General features: G+C 46.8%; 3 protein-coding genes across 3 annotated transcripts in view; 2 read left to right on the top strand and 1 right to left on the bottom strand.

The window, feature by feature from the left end:
* GUITHDRAFT_55358 (hypothetical protein) overlaps positions 1-1,453 on the top strand; it is a gene marked incomplete at both ends in the record, with an annotated part of 5,469 nt that extends 4,016 nt beyond the window's left edge. The window contains 2 exons of the mRNA XM_005822461.1: positions 128-390; positions 1,189-1,453. Coding sequence (XP_005822518.1) covers positions 128-390; positions 1,189-1,453 — 528 coding nt within the window. The remainder of the gene's footprint in view (positions 1-127; positions 391-1,188) is intronic.
* Positions 1,454-6,084: 4,631 nt separating this feature from the next.
* GUITHDRAFT_146371 (hypothetical protein) lies at positions 6,085-13,294 on the top strand (the record flags this gene model as incomplete). Its single annotated transcript, XM_005822460.1, has 11 exons — positions 6,085-6,276; positions 6,410-6,750; positions 6,794-6,946; positions 7,058-8,293; positions 8,341-8,446; positions 8,797-8,835; positions 9,363-9,560; positions 9,616-9,714; positions 9,844-10,160; positions 10,208-13,114; positions 13,243-13,294. 11 exons carry the CDS (start codon positions 6,085-6,087, stop codon positions 13,292-13,294), a joined length of 5,640 nt encoding a protein of 1,879 aa, XP_005822517.1.
* A 681-nt stretch (positions 13,295-13,975) lies between these two features.
* Positions 13,976-15,112, bottom strand: GUITHDRAFT_146370 (hypothetical protein; the record flags this gene model as incomplete). Its single annotated transcript, XM_005822459.1, has 1 exon — positions 13,976-15,112. The coding sequence occupies one exon, from the start codon at positions 15,110-15,112 to the stop codon at positions 13,976-13,978; it is 1,137 nt and encodes a 378-aa protein (XP_005822516.1).
* Positions 15,113-15,582: the final 470 nt, after the last annotated feature.

Here is a 15,582-nt window from a genome sequence, read left to right as displayed (position 1 = left end):
CCTCACGGTGATCGTGTGGGAGACGGGGAAGCTGACGGCAGAGTGTGGGGGGGGGGGGCACAAGGGGGTCATCCGGGGGGTGTCGATAGGGGGCGGGCGGGTGGTATCATGCGGGCAGGACCGGGAGATCCGGGTGTGGGACATAGGGAGCGGGCGGTGCGAGCACGTGATGACGGGGCACGAGGACGACGTGAGAGGGGTGTCGGCGTCAGGAGACGGGAGGCTGGCAGCGACGTGCAGCTTCGACAGGAGCGTGCGAGTGTGGGACCTGGAGCAGGGGCGGGAGGTGAAGGCGATGACGGGGCACAGCGACAAGGTGTTCGGGGTGTGCATTGCGGGGGGCGGGGGGACGGTGGTATCTTGCTCTTGGGACATGACTCTTTTTTGCTGGTCTCTGGATACTTTCAGTTTTTCTCGTTTTGGTCCGCCTTCCAATCGTTCGTTGATATCTGGAGATGTTAGTAGTTTTGTTCCGATATCGAGCTCAGGTCGCTTGAATGTTTTTGCGCATGCGTTTGATTCCGAGTCTGAACTCGAGGATCAATCGATTGTTCAATCTGGAACCCGGTCTCAGCCTTTGCAATTTTTTGATATTTTTCCGAAATTCGTGCTCAAAGGCCATTTTAGTGAAGTTTTGAGTGTTTCAATCTCCTCGAATGGTTTACGATGCTGCAGCAGCTCGGTGGATTGTACGGTCAGAATGTGGGATCTCTCCATTGGGCAGACGGTTGCTGTGTGCCTTGGGCATAATGATTGGGTTTGGGCGATAGATATGTCTAATGATGGTTGGTACGTAGCATCAGGGAGTAAAGACAAAACTGCAAGAATCTGGACGTTTGACGGGAAACTTTCGCGAGTTTTGGACCATGAAGACGAAGTTTTTTGTGTGAAATTGACTGGGGATGGACGATCTTTATACACGGGGCAAGGAAAGAAGATCTTGTGGTGGGACGTTGCTTCTGGCACGCGACATGGTGAGGTTAAGAAGCACGATGGAATAGTGCGGGGGCTTTCAATCAATCGCTCAAACACCATACTGGCCTCTTGTTCCAAAGATTGCAAGATTCTTCTCTGGAATCTTTCTACCTTCACTCTGATTCGGCGATTGAAAGGACACACTTCAATCATCCGAAGTATCAGATTCAGCAACAAATCTTTGCTATCCTGTTCAAACGATCGGACTGTAAGGGTTTGGGACCTTGATAGTGGACTTTGCAAAGGAACTCTGTTGGGTCACAATGATGATATCAGATCGGTTTGTGTAAGTGATGATGGCAAACTGGCTGCAAGCTGTAGTTTTGATAAGACCATAAAGCTATGGAACTTGGATAGAAATTGTGAGATTGGGACAATTCGAGCGCATGAAGATAAAATATTTGATCTAGAGATGACGCCCGATGCAAGGTTTGCAGTATCTTGTTCTTGGGACCTCACCGTTCGCGTCTGGGATCTGCAGGTCCTGAACAATCTCAAGGAGCAGATAGGATTTTCTGTGTATCATTACGAGGGACATCGGAGCGAGGTTTTGTCGGTTGACATCTGCGATGATGGCTCTTTGGCCATTAGTGTCTCATCCGATGGATTGGTCCATGTTTGGCATTGCGCTTCGATGGAATTGTATATGGAGTTGCAGGGTGCAAGCTCAAGGCCGACCCTGGTCAAGATATCACCAGATGGTAACTTTTGTGCTTCATGTGGAGTTGACTACAATCTGTCAATATGGGATACTCCGACTGGTAGGCTGCTGCACGAATTTCGATGTGCATCGGATGTCGAATGCATCTCTTTTTTCTCACAGAGAGATGCCCTGATAGTTGGAGAGCAGCAAGCGATCTCTGTGTGGGACATTGCTTCCGGAAACCTCGTCCACAGGAAGCAAGGTCATCGAGCTGCGATATCTTGTTTGGGAATTTCTTTTGACACGGTAATTTGTTTCTATAGCCTCAATTTTGCAAGTGACATTTTGTTTTCAGATAGTTTCCGGTTCACACGATCATGATGTGAGGGTATGGTCTTGGGAGAACGAACAGTCGGCAAACACGCTATATGGCCACACTCGGCCCGTGCGGGATGTGACTGTGTTGAATTCAACCATCGCGTCGTGCTCGGATGACAAATCCATCCGGCTGTGGGATCTCAAGTCAGGACGACCGAAGAAAATCATCCGATCAGAGTACGCTGATTTATGTTCATTCCGCTTCGTCAGAAATGAAGATTTTGCCATCAGCTTTTCTGCAAATTCAACAAGAATTGAAGTATGGGATGTTGAGATAGGTAGAGTCATCGCTCAACATGACGGTCATAACCGCCGCATCACCTCCCTTGCATTGCACCCGAATGGTCGATTTGCACTTACAGGATCAATGGACACAACAGTCGGGCGATGGGCTTTGTCAGAACTGGAAGTTTTTCTACGCGAGCGCAAGGAGAAGGATGAAAACAGGTCGGTTTCTGATGAAGACAATAACATTGATTCGCAAGATGTTAAAAAGGATGTAGCTCTAGAAATCACCGAAGATGTCGCTGAGATGCACCAAGTTGCTCAAGCACGAGACAAGAACAAGCGAGTGATGGTTGCCTTGGAGAACGAGAACGAGATGATTGACGGCATTGAGAGCAGCAGCATTCAAGGGAGACTTGGAAATGTGATCCAACACATTCTAGGAAGGACCGAAGCACGGCCAGTGAGCTTTGAGCTCGAAGACGATGAAACAGCATGGGTTTCAAAGATAAACGAAAATTATGTTGAAGGCGTCAACAATGACACGTCAGCCCTCAGTCAAATAGTTGTAGGTGACGAAGATGACTGGGACGAGTTCCAAATGAAGGAACGAAATCGTCGTCTTTCCTCGCTTGCTTTGGTTTTTGGATTCCTTCTCTACTTTCCGTGGATTGGAGGTCTTTTTATTGGAGGCGGGCTTCGGAGCAAAGACAAGATGACACGGTAAGGCATTATTTTGTTAGAAATGAAATTGACTTCGAATTTTAGAAATTTCAATCGAATTTCAGTCTCGCTGGCTCTCGCGGTCGTGATCGTCGTTGGATCTCTGTTGATTGTGACGAAGACCGTGACAAGCAACATTTTTTGCAATCAGTGCAGGTATTGATGTTTGAATCCACCTGCTTGGTATAACTCTTGTCATTACAGTAAAGTTTGTCCTCGCAACTGCATGAGCTGCTCGGATTGTACTGGAAATGATCATTTTTGGTGTTATGATACCCAGGCTGCTTTATCTCAGAGGACCTTCTGTTCGCAGACTGACAACTCCAATTTTGTTTTGCAATCTATCCCGGTAAGAAGAGGTTGTCATGCTGACCCGTTTGACTCTTCGGTCTCTTGTAGGCCTTGTCTCCGCAACCGGTTCGATTGGCTACAATGGTTTGCTCACGCGAGTGTTTATGCGGCGCCTGTCAAGCTTCCGGCTTTAACTGGTGCAGAACTGCAAAGAACGGCTCGTCGTCAGAAGGCTACTGCGACATGCACTGGAGGGATTATTCAAACTATCTCTCCTCGTCAAACCCTTCCCAGTGTGACTGCAAGCTGTGAGTATTCAAGACTCTGTCTAAACCTTTCGGTGATTGCTGTGCTAGGTTCACCAATGGAGGAACAACTTGTCAAGGCTCATGCTGTTGCGATCTACAGGGATGCTCGCCGTCAAAGTGCCGTTAAGGCATTGCTGTGTTGGGCACAAGCCATCCAAAGTCTCGGATACACATAGATTACTCTAGCGTTGAAATGATGGGCCAGCTCAAGAAAGGTCTTGCTTCCTCAACTTAGTAGCAAGTTGTGGCTGCAGAAACAAAATAAAAAGTCAAAACCTGACGAGTCGGACTACAGGACTCACCCCATTGGATCGACTAGTTTCTCTAGGTTGTGGTGGTTGAGCAAGTGGACGGATTGGTGGAATTGCAGGAGGTTGCGGGTGAGGGTTTGGCGGCGAAGTCGTGACCTGAAGCTGCCGGAGATGAGCTTCCCATGCCTCATGTGGAGTTCGTGGCTACCGAGAGATGTCAACGAGGATGAGCCAGAACCGACAGTTACCTTTCGAGCTGACAGAGCCTTCTTCATCGCCTTGAGCCTTCTTCTCTGTTCGAGGGTCACAGCCTACACAAGCAGATGGTTAAGGGGGGGTTTAAGTGGATGGTGCAACGCACAGGAGAAATTGGGTCAAATTCAGACAGATCTTGAATATCCGGGATGGACTCCTCTCTCCATCGATCTGCCTGCGACATCCTGTCTCTGATGACAGACGCTTGTGCTCCAACTTTGTCAACAGGCTGTAAGCTGGCACCGGAAACCTCAATGTTCCCCTTGTTGTCCTGATCGCTTTCGTCTTCACTTTCTGTTGACGAATCTGGTTGAACCCCCGCATGTTCTCCTCCATTTTTCGACGTCTGCTTCAGTCGCCTTTGCGCCGCCTCTATCCTCCGCTGTCTGTAGAAAAGGTTACCTAGACACAGCAAGCTCGTAAAATAGAACCTGGCGAAAAGCTTATTGATCCGGCGAGACAAAAGAAAATCATCAGGGCTTTCTGCATCCGTCTATGCAAGCAAGTCAAGCTTGGACAGGAGTAGATTGTGCATACCTCCATTGAAATAAAGAGAGCCTCCAACAGCCACTCCACTTGCCCCGAGATTAAGTTCTCTTTACGTAGATGTTTAAGCCGCTGAAAAGTTTTTGACTGCCAAAAGTCGGATTTGGTGTTGAGGAGCTCCGCTGCGTTATCACGATCTTTGGATGATGGAGAATCAAACTGATTTCCATGCAAAGTTGCGCTTTCAGCGTTTCTCTCGACGTCCATGCAGAAGTAGTTTTTGATTCGGAAGCTGTCATCACGAACAATGACCTTGACTCGTGTGTTAGCGAACGACACACTCAGAGTGAATCCAAAGCAGATCAAGCTCAACACGAGCACATACTCCAGAAGCGGTGCCATCCAACACATCCTTGAATCATCTAACAAATGATTCAAACAATATGTGCTTAATTGTACTTTTGTACAACCATTGTACTGGATATTGCTAATTCTTGAGGCAGAGCACGAGATTGTAAAGAATGCAACAATGGACATTAGCAAGGCTATTGTCGACAAAAAGCACAGAAGAAATCGCACAAGGAATAGCTTGATGCCGCATAAACCTCCCCTCCATTCAATGAACGTCACAACAATCATGACAGCGATGGAGCAAAAGATGAAAATGAAAGCCATGGAAAGGTGAACTGCTGAAGCACTGGAAAAGATCTTGAAACCAATTACCCCGTGCAAAGAAATGCACTGCAGAATCGAAAAGAGGACAGCAAGCCAGCTGAATCGAAGTACATGCTGCGTGAATGCTGTGCTTAACTTCATTGCTGCCTTACATCTTCGATGCCATACGTAGATCACAAGTACAAACATAGAAGAGCACGGCCCAAGGATGCAGTTTGCTATACCACTTTCAGGATTGAGCTCGATGGTATCGGATATCCAAGGGAGGGTATAGATCCATAGATTCTCATCTATCAAGAAAAAAGATAGTCACAACCAACTGAAAGAATGCCAACAATCAGCAAGTCATGACTTACATTCAAACCGCTTGAGTGAAGCTGAAATGAAGAAAATTGCAATGAAGCACAATATTTCTAGTGTGAACATTCCAATGATGCACGATGAGAGAACGGTGAATTCTCCTCCTTTTCGGCAGAAACCAGTCATTTCTTTCGTATTTCTTCGCTCACTTAGCGTCGATATCGTAACAAATCAGTTCATTGGCCAGCATTTTACACTGCCGTCAAGGCTGGAGGTGTCACGCGAATGCTCTGTCCCTTAGAACCCTCATCCTTGCTTCTCTCAGTCTTGTTTCCCCGGGTCTCACGCCTCTGCTCTATGTCACGTCATGCGAGCAGCTGCTCGTCTTTCTTGTGCTCGTAGCACCGGCTAGCAGACCGGCTAGCTCTTGTCCTTGTCTGCTATTCTTGTTATCCTTGCATACCCCTCCTTTCCCACCCCTCTACCCCCACCCCTGCCCCCACCCTCCTTGCAATAAATGTATTTTACGTTTGTTGTGCGACGCCTAGTCAAACAGCTAGTAGCCGATTGCGCTATGGCGAGTCATCAGGTGGTAGCGGTGAAGGGCTCGCTATACCGCAAGAAGCTGCTGCTCTTGCACCTCCAAGGCCAAGGAGTCTCGCTCGTTGAACCTCTTACTATGAAGGAAAGCTGGAGCTGGTCCTTCCTCGAGGATAGTCTGTGTCTTGCTCCATCTGCTACAGATCCTGACGACATCATCATTACGGTGAGTTTTAAAGCAGCAGAATCACTTGATGCTTCCCCTACATGTGTCCTACACTCGCATTATTCTCATCTCTCCGTGTGATTGCTGCATGCTGGTGATACGAACTAGCTCTCTTCGTGATGTAGGCAAGCAGGTAAAGTCGAAAGCTTCGGCGATGAAACGCGTGATTGGCATGACTGGAGACATAGAGTCACGATGGGTCATCTCATGCACGAATAGGAGCAAATTACTAAGCGAGGCTCTTTTTATGCGTGATGCTGTGTTGGGGGAGTCGCATGACCCAAGCGTCCACATGGCTCTTTATGGGAAAGTTTGGGACGGTCAACCGAGGCTTCAAGTGCAGCTGCTTATCAGACCTTATTCTTTCTCAATCTCGAAAGGCGACGGAGAAGTGCTGGAAGACATAGCCTTGTTTGCAATTCAAAAACTCAGAAGATTGGGCGATACACCTGGGGGATTCGCACTCAAATACATGTCAGGTTTCATTCTTGAAGATGTCGACTTGACTATGACGCAGGTTCCAATGGCATATCTTCACATGTGATGAGAGAGATTCAGTCATCAACACGATTAAAGGAAATTGTTTGAAGATAGGCAGTAATCTTGATCTTGGATGCTCAGTTTCGTTCACGGAGCTCGAACAAGAGGCCATAAGTCTTGATCGAACCAGGTTGTGTGCCCTCGACAGCTGCCCAGTGCAGAAGCTTCCATCACCTAAGGCGGCAGTGGGTCAAACGTGATTTCACTTGTTGCTTTTCTAAGAGTCTGATGGTCTGTGCAGGGCGTGGAGAAAGGCTTCTCCTGAGCCTCTTGTCTTGCTGCTGACTGGCAAAGAAATCCTTGAATGTCAGGCTGATACCATGAGAGTGAACGTGTGCAGGGCGCTGTCGTCTCTTGTCAGTGTGCAGAGAAGTTTACATGAGCTTCAACGATTTTGTCTGGTTTTTGATGATGGTTCAGCTCATATCTATGAAACTGCGAATCGCGATGTTTTGCTGGTAGCTTTAGAATCAATTCTCTATGACGCAAGATTTCATTCCAGTGGGACACGCGTAATGCCGTCAGAAGTGATGGCGCACTCTCGCATGGTTCCTTACAGTGCATCTCCTGAATTCGTCATCTTTGCTGAGTCTGTCGTGCTGAAACGTCTTGCTTCGTTGGTTGACAGCGGACTGCTTATTGGAGGAGATGACCACGACTTGTTAAACCCGTATGTCGTTCAAGCAGCGATGGATTTTTGTTCGAACAATTCAGATATTGCTGTCAATGGTACTCTTGATTCCAAAGACTTTGAGATGGCAGTGAGCTGTGTTGTAAAGCAGTTGGGGGGGATCAGCTCTTTGTACACAGGAGACAACACGGATCTTGTTGTGCTGTTGAATGCCCTCTGCTTTCTCTTGCAGAACAAGATGGGGTTTGTTGCTTTCTTGAAGATTTTCTCTGATTTCCTCGACACTTTTTCTGGCTTTGTCAAGTTCTTGATGATGAGCTTAAGTTCGAACCACAAGGAAATACAGATTTGTACTCTTACAACTTTGATAATAATTTGTTCTCCACCGCAAACTGAAGCTCAAGACTTCAAGAACAGGTCTGATTTACAGCGGAGCCTGAAATCTGTGATGGTTTCGAAGAATCTATGCTACCACCTAAAAAGCATAGCTTACCTTCACAGTTTGGATGCGAAAAGTGGTTCTGCTTGCATACTAATGGAAACGCTCAAGTTGTTTCATTGCCTACTTTGCAACCCCGGCAACCTCACGACCTCAGAGGAAATCATTCAGATTCTAAAAGAGCTTCTTGCAGACAACAGCATGATGATTAGCCTTCTGAGTCACAAGTCTCGTCCTATCTCTTCAATCACCTGGTCATTATTTGAGCAGATTGTCTGCTCATCCGACGATTCTTTTGTCACTTCAATGTCGCAATCTGCATTGGAAGACGGAGAAGGAGCCTTGCTCCGTCAATTTCATACTGCTCTATTTCATCCTGATCAGGAACAAAGAATCGTCTCTGCAAAGTGAGTGCTGTAGAGTTTACTATGTATTTGACCTGTTTCTCCATCAGGATGGTGGCAGTTTGGATTGAAGGGAACAAAGAAACTGTTGCATTGATTCGTCGTATTCTACCTCGTGGAATGGTTTCTCTCGCTCCGCAGATGGAAGATGCGGAGGTACAAGTCCGAGGGAGAACTCTCGTGAAACAAGAGGAAACAAAATTTAAGCAGGCAGGTCCTGGCGACCAGATTTCTAAAGCAGGTTCTCATCCTCATGATTTGAGCGATTCGGTTCAGATATCTCATCCGGCATGTTATCAATTATCACAAGGTGAATCGAGGGAAACACTCTACGTGTTGCGCCAGAGGAAGAGAGAAGAATGGCAAGATTTTATTGCAATGTACTCATGCTTCGCTATTTTCTTTGATATGTCTTACAATCGCACTTAGGCTACGTCAAGACAAGAATGGCATTTTATACTGCTGGAATGACAAATCTCGAAAGCAACTGAGAGATTGCATTGAAGCTCAATTGGAACATCTGTCACAATGGAATGGTCTGGCTGGTAAGCGAGATGGTAGAAGTGCTCTCTGCTGGAATTATAGAGAATTCTTTGTTGAGTACCCTTGTCTTGATGAGCTGATATGCGTCGAGGGATTTTTTCTTAAAGAAGCCTTGAAGGTAGAGGATCGATCGTTTCTTTTTTTATTCTGAAGAAGCAAAATTTTGAAGGTGGCTGAGAACGGAGATGAAAAGAAAGTGATGGATCAAGTTGACGACCCCGCAACCTTTTTCCAAAGTTTATATCGAAAGATGCTGGAAACTAGCGAGGACGAGGAGAGAAAGATTTGTCTTGGGGTGATGACGATGCTTTGCCGACATAAGAGCGAACAATTATCTACATTGTGGAGCGATCGAGCGTTTTACGGAGTACAGCATTTGGTGCATATGCTCATGCAAACATGTAGCAGAGGAGTGAGAGATGCCATCTTGACCTGTTTCGATGAGTTGTTTTCGTTCCGGACAAATTGTGATGAATTCATTGCATGCGATGGAGTTTCAGCGATGATTAAACTTGCTGCATGTGTTCAGGTGGAGCGTCACTCTGGGAATCAAGTCATCAAGACAGATAAGATGATTGAGGCCGGAAAAGAGACATCATACAAGCAACAAGAATACAGGTTCTGGTATTGTTCCGAGCTGGAAGAAGGTCGAGCTTGTCTTCTTTCGGAGATTCAAGAACTTTTACGAGCACAGAAGATCAAGCCTGGTTCCTTCTTTCGCCTCAAGGTGTGCTTTAATATAATTCACGTTTGTTCTTGACCTTACATCTTCATGCTTTCAGGGGCAGGATCAGTGGAAACCTCTCTCTGAGATCCCGCAGCTCTATCTCACCGTTGGGCTGCGAGGGAAAGGGATGAACAACGTCGATGTCAGTGTTACGGTATTGAGATTGATCTACAAACTGTGTAAAACGTTTCCGTCGTTCAATGAGAACGGACTTCCGTTTCTTCCTATTCCAAGAATCAAGCGAATTCTCTGGTCAAAATCTTGTCTTTCTCATATCGTTCAGCTCACCTTGTGTGGGCATGAGAAAGTTGTGGATGAAACCATCAATCTACTTCTGGAAATGCTTAATTCAGGTGATACAATCTCTCTACGAAAGCTTTACAAAACAGGACTGTTTTATTTTCTCCTTGCCTATCAACGTTCAAATGTATATGGGATATCATCAGTCCTGAAAAAGACTCACATGGATCAAGACTTTTATCGCAGGGACTCGCCCATGGATAATTCCTTTTCTGCGAGCAGAAGCATTCTACACGATCTCCTTCCTGAGTCTCTCATTTGCTTCCTTCAACGGCATCCTCCAGATAAATTTTCGGAGATGTAAGGTCTGTTTGAAGTTTTTTCTTGTGAATGACTCTACATGTCAGGTTTCTTGGTGACACAAACAATCCCGAGGCCATATGGCACAACAACATGCGGAGGCACCTGATTGATGAGATTTCACGACATATCTCTGACTTCACCTGTCTCCTGAGAGAGAATGTCCTTACCGAGTATGACTACACCCCTCTGCTCAGTCCAATTCAATATGCCGAGCTGCAAGAGGAGGTCTGGTGTCACAACTTCTACTTGCAGAACCTTTGCAATATAGATCTTTTTCCTGACTGGCCAATCTACGAGCCGTTCGAAGTTTTACGATCTATCATTGAAAGATGGACAGAGCAGAATGCGCAAGGCTCGACATCTTCAACCATGACGTCTGAACTTGCTTTCAAGAAGCTTGGCCTCCAGAAGACGGATGACATGCAACAGATCCGCGCAGTTTACAAGAAGCTTGCGGTGCAACTACATCCAGATAAGAATCCAAATGGAAGGGCTGAGTTTGAAGAAATTCAATCAGCTTACGAGTATTTGTCCAAGGCTTACTTAGAGAGCAATTCTCATGGTGGTTCTTCACTTCGGTCAAAGGAGATTCACCTGCTTCTCCGAGCACAATCGATTCTCTATCGGAGATGCGGGACGTCGTTATCGGTCTATCGCTATCCATGTTATCAATCGCTTTGTCAGCTGATAGAGAGGGAGAGATTGCGCGATAATTTTGAGCTCCTGTGTGCTGCTTTTGAACTCATCGCGCTGTCAATATCAGTCGACCGCGGGAACGCTCAGGAATATGTATTATCCGGCGGTTACCCGCTGCTTAAGGAGGGCTTGGTAAGATGGTTATCAGATTTGCAACGCTCCACTAAGAGAGGAGACCTGAGACTCCGGGCATCCGCATTCATCTGCCAAGCTTTGAGCGCAATAGTTGACAACGAGGAGGTAGAGAGTCGACTCTTTCATTCAGATCTCAACTCTCAAGCTCGGGATTCACTTTTTCTTTATATCCATCACTCTCTAGAACTCGATCAATCTCCTGCCCTCATAACTGCTTCTCTATACTTCTGTCTCAATGCTTCCAAGTTCAAGGACATCGTCAAAGAATTGTTGGCTCGCGGGAGTTTTTGGAGCTTTCTTGCAATTCTATTCACATTTGAAGTTGGAGCGGGACTTGCTAAGGAATATCTTGAGCAGAACTTAGAAACATCTCAATATACAAAGATGCCCCCTTTCCTACTCGATGAACACATTGCTTCAATTCAGAACTGGCACGGAGTTTTGACATTGTGGATGCTGTCCAAGTGGTCAAACATTCTGGAAGAAGATGGCTCCTTAAGCCCGTCAAGTTTATCGCTGCGTCAAGATCTCAACTCATGTTTGACACCCTCTCTTGGATCTCGTGTGATCTTTCTTTGTGATGAGATTGAAATGGAGGCAAGTAAAATGGGTTTTCATCACAATCAATCCTTGCAATACGCAGCACAAAAAGCCATAGACATTCTTGTTATCATCTCAACAAGATCTGAGTCTCCTTCCTGTCTATGGAATATGCAAATGCGAACACGACTGCAATCCTATATCACAAGTAAGCGAGGAGAATATTTGCACTCCTGCGGTCAAGACTTGATATATGAAAATCTTCTCAACGAGCTATACATCTCTGGTACATATCTACGTCTTCTGGCACAAGGCGCTTGCGATGACGTCGCAAACAGACACAAGTTGTGTCATTGCATCCTCCGATTCATACATAAGCACCTGCAGAGGAACGATGATGTTGAAAAGCTACTGCAGCATGCGGGAGAGCATGTGTCGCTAATGCTTGCTGACTCATGGAAAGATCTCGCTGGTTCTGTCTCGGAGAATGACTTCTACGGAAGAGTCAGCGTTCAGTATCCTTACAGTCAGCAACATTTTGACGAAGATCTTGTCCTTGGTTTGGAAGCCGTTCGAGCCATTGTTGTTCATGAGCATCAATTGCATTGTAATGCTCCCGAAAATCAAAATCTCTTTCCTCCCTGCGCAGCGCAATGCTTGCGGTGGCTTCCTCTTCTCCTTTTCGTTGCTTCTGTGTCCTGTAAGGCCTGCAACAGTATTTCAAGGATCGTTGTTGACATTTCGAGAATTTACAAGTTGCATTTTGCTCGTTCCTTGCAAAGCCCAGGTCTGATGGATTTCTTCATGAAAGTTGCGAGGACTTGTGATGGATTCTTGAAATCTATCATCAGTGGCGTGCAGGAGTTACTCAGTGATGGAGATTTTCTTGAAGAATTTCGCGTGCGTGGCGGTGTGATAGATTTGCTGGCATTCAGCCTTCTGGGTGACCAGCATGCTTTGTCGCAAGGTCTCGACACGCTTTGTTGTGCTATGAGGGAATCGCTTCATGGGCAGAAGATTTGCAAAGATGTGTCAAGATGGTTCCCTCCTGCTTTAGCACGCAGTTTGTTATCATCTCCTGCTGATTGTATCATGCTTCTGCATTCGACTAGTCGATCAGCCGAATTCATATGGAACAAGACCTGCATGGACGAATTAACAGAAAGTGTGCGCAGGGTACACTCTGATTTGATCAAAGCAGATCATGTCCTGGAGCAAGGCGAACAATGGAAGATGGAGTTTTCAGAGTATGAGGGATTGATTATCGTGGGAGACATTTTTATCGATGTTTTCGTCAAGGATCCGATGGCAAAACTACCAAATCCAACGGGATTTCTTGATGCCCTTGTTAATGCAATTTTGATTATGATTGAACAAGATGTTCAGGAGATTGAATTCTTCGATGAAAAAGGCATGTTTACAAAGTTTCGCCGCAGCGACAGGCAGGTGTTAGACAGAATTGCAGAAGCTCTGTTTACCTTTGTACGCATAAGAAGTTCTCTCACTTCGCATCTTTCAAAATCTGGATCCATACAGAGGATTCATAGATGCATCGAAACATTCACCGTCCAGGGTGCCAGGTCTGAGCAGATTCTGCTCCAGGTATGGAAGGAATCGCTGAGGTTGGCATGGCTGAGGTCATTGGTTGCAGGTGTTGAGGATCGCAGCTGATAGCTCTGAGTGCGTTGAAGCGATGATATCGTCACAGGGGATCAAAGCAATCTTTGACTTTGTTCGTGATCGCAAAGACTCGCGATTGATACCTGCGCTTGACATTCTCCGCGCTTGCCTGGTCCACGAGGATACGAGCATATCGCGACATCTGATTGATCTTGGTACATCTCATGATAGGCTTTCGGCATCTCACTGTGAACAGGTGCGTTGAAGGTCTTATTGGATCTTCTGGAAGAAGGTCCAGCTGGTATCCAGGACTATGCTGTAGCACGAGTACATGCTATCGAGATGATCAAACGGTTTGAAACAGATCCGTGGCGTGGGGAGGTCATTCGCAACATCTTGGAATCTTATCCAGTGTGGAGGTCGTGCAAGGACCAGAGACACGATCTCTTCATCCCTACACAATCTTACAGCATGCTTCAAATAACTGCATCGAATGATTCAAACTTCTCAACTGACGAGGTGGATCGTTCAGTTCTGTAGAGCTGTAGAGTAGATTAGCATTTCTTGGATTATTTTTTTTGTTTTCTTAGGCCAAAAACAAACAAAACAGGTTTTCTACTGTATACCTTGTTTCTGTGGTGATATCGATCGTTCAGCTTTCCACAAGACAATGCGGCGATAACACGCATACACTCACGTGAAACAAGAGCCTCAACCCTCAAGAAGACCACAGACCCTCTCCTTCCTCGAAGAACGAGGTTGTTGGAAAATGAAGGAAAGGAAGCGAAGTTTCAAGAAGAATCCCAATGGAAAGGTGCGCGTCAGAAGCGACTGGCACCAAATATCAAATGCCAGTCGGACATGCCAAGGAGCCAGTGGTGCCATGACTTGGGCGTGAACAGAGTCACATGCTGCTCAGGGTCAACAGGCTCAAGACTGAAATAGTATCCTCCTGCGTTCACGATCTTCGACATGGTCTCAAAATCAACATCCTTGGGGAATGGTTGCTTGTCGCCAAAGAAATTCCCCCCCGATGGAAGCATGATGACATATTTACATCCTCGGGCCATGGTAATGTAAGTATCCACATGCACGCTCTCTTCACCTGCGCTCAAGCAGAACGAGTACTGCGGGTCTTTGTGATCGACCATGTCATAAGCAATTTTTTCGCCAGGAGCAGGCTGGCTGCAAGATGAGGGTCGAGGAGCATTGTCTATGTGTATCCCTATGTCCGTGTGCCCGCTGCCTATGATCACTTGATTAAAGTTGGGCACATCCCCGACTCCTACACACACGTTGCGATCCTTTCGCGGCCACCATAGAGGATGTTTGATGGAATCCACTACTAGCGCTGCCCAGTACATGTCGCCAGATGCATCTGCTTGTAGGAGAGTTCTGCGCGCATTAGACAATGACTTGGCTTTGAAATTCACGCCATTGATATCAATGTTTGGCGGTTTGTTCCCCTCATTCGCCCCTGCATTGCAAAATAGCTCCAAGCAGTCCTCTAGATTGTCAGGAACCTCTTCAAGAGATCCACTCTCGAAAGTGATGAATGGATGCTTGCAGCCGGGAAAAAGGCTCTTGGGCGATCGAACAAACGGGGGAGGGAAGCAAGGGCGGACGGTTTCACCTGCTTCCAGTGCATCCTTGAACGACTCTAAGCTGTGTCGTGTGTCAATTCGTCCCATTTTGAGGCAAATCTGACACGGTTCGTCCCTGCAGTTTTCTGGATCCCCTGCGTTGATCTGCTTCTCCACATGTGGCTTGCTCTCCGATTCATTGCTCTCCGATGCACCAAGACCTCGCAAGCTTTGTTTGTGCGTTTTGCTTTTTAAATGCTGTTTCGTAACCTTTGGCCCAATTCCTGCCAGCTCAATTTTGCATGCTCGACAGAAGAGTCTGTCCTTTCCCTCAATCATAACCACAACTTCACTGTCTTCAGCCAGGTCTACCATTTCGCACGTGAAATCAAAGAGATGAATACTACTTGGGGTTTAGGGTTTATGAGCCGGCCCTTAGTAAGAGCAGCCGGCCCTTAGTAAGAGCAGCCGGCCCTTAGTAAGAGCAGCCGGCCCTTAGTAAGAGCAGCCGGCCCTTAGTAAGAGCAGCCGGCCCTTAGTAAGAGCATGCTGCCTGCGGCGCGTAGGGAGAGCGCAAGGGGACCGGTGGAAGCTGCGAGCAAGAGGTTTGTATCGTTCAAACAGCTTTCTAAGCATGGTACTACAGTATGATGAGAGCGTTCGCAACCTGCTGTATCGGAGATCATGCCAATACACGCAGGCAGAGCGCTCTGGAGGCCACGTCGAGGAGGCCGCCGACCTCGTCGAGAAGGTGAAGAGCTTCACCAAGCGTTATCCGAATAGTCGGACAGCTTATGCTTGCAGAGCTGAGGGGGGATGCACTCCCGACGCTATCGCTGAAGCCA

Source organism: Guillardia theta, assembly GCF_000315625.1.
Source record: "Guillardia theta CCMP2712 unplaced genomic scaffold GUITHscaffold_124, whole genome shotgun sequence".
Classification (NCBI taxonomy): Eukaryota; class Cryptophyceae; order Pyrenomonadales; family Geminigeraceae; genus Guillardia; species Guillardia theta.
This window is presented reverse-complemented; position numbering and strand designations above follow the sequence as displayed.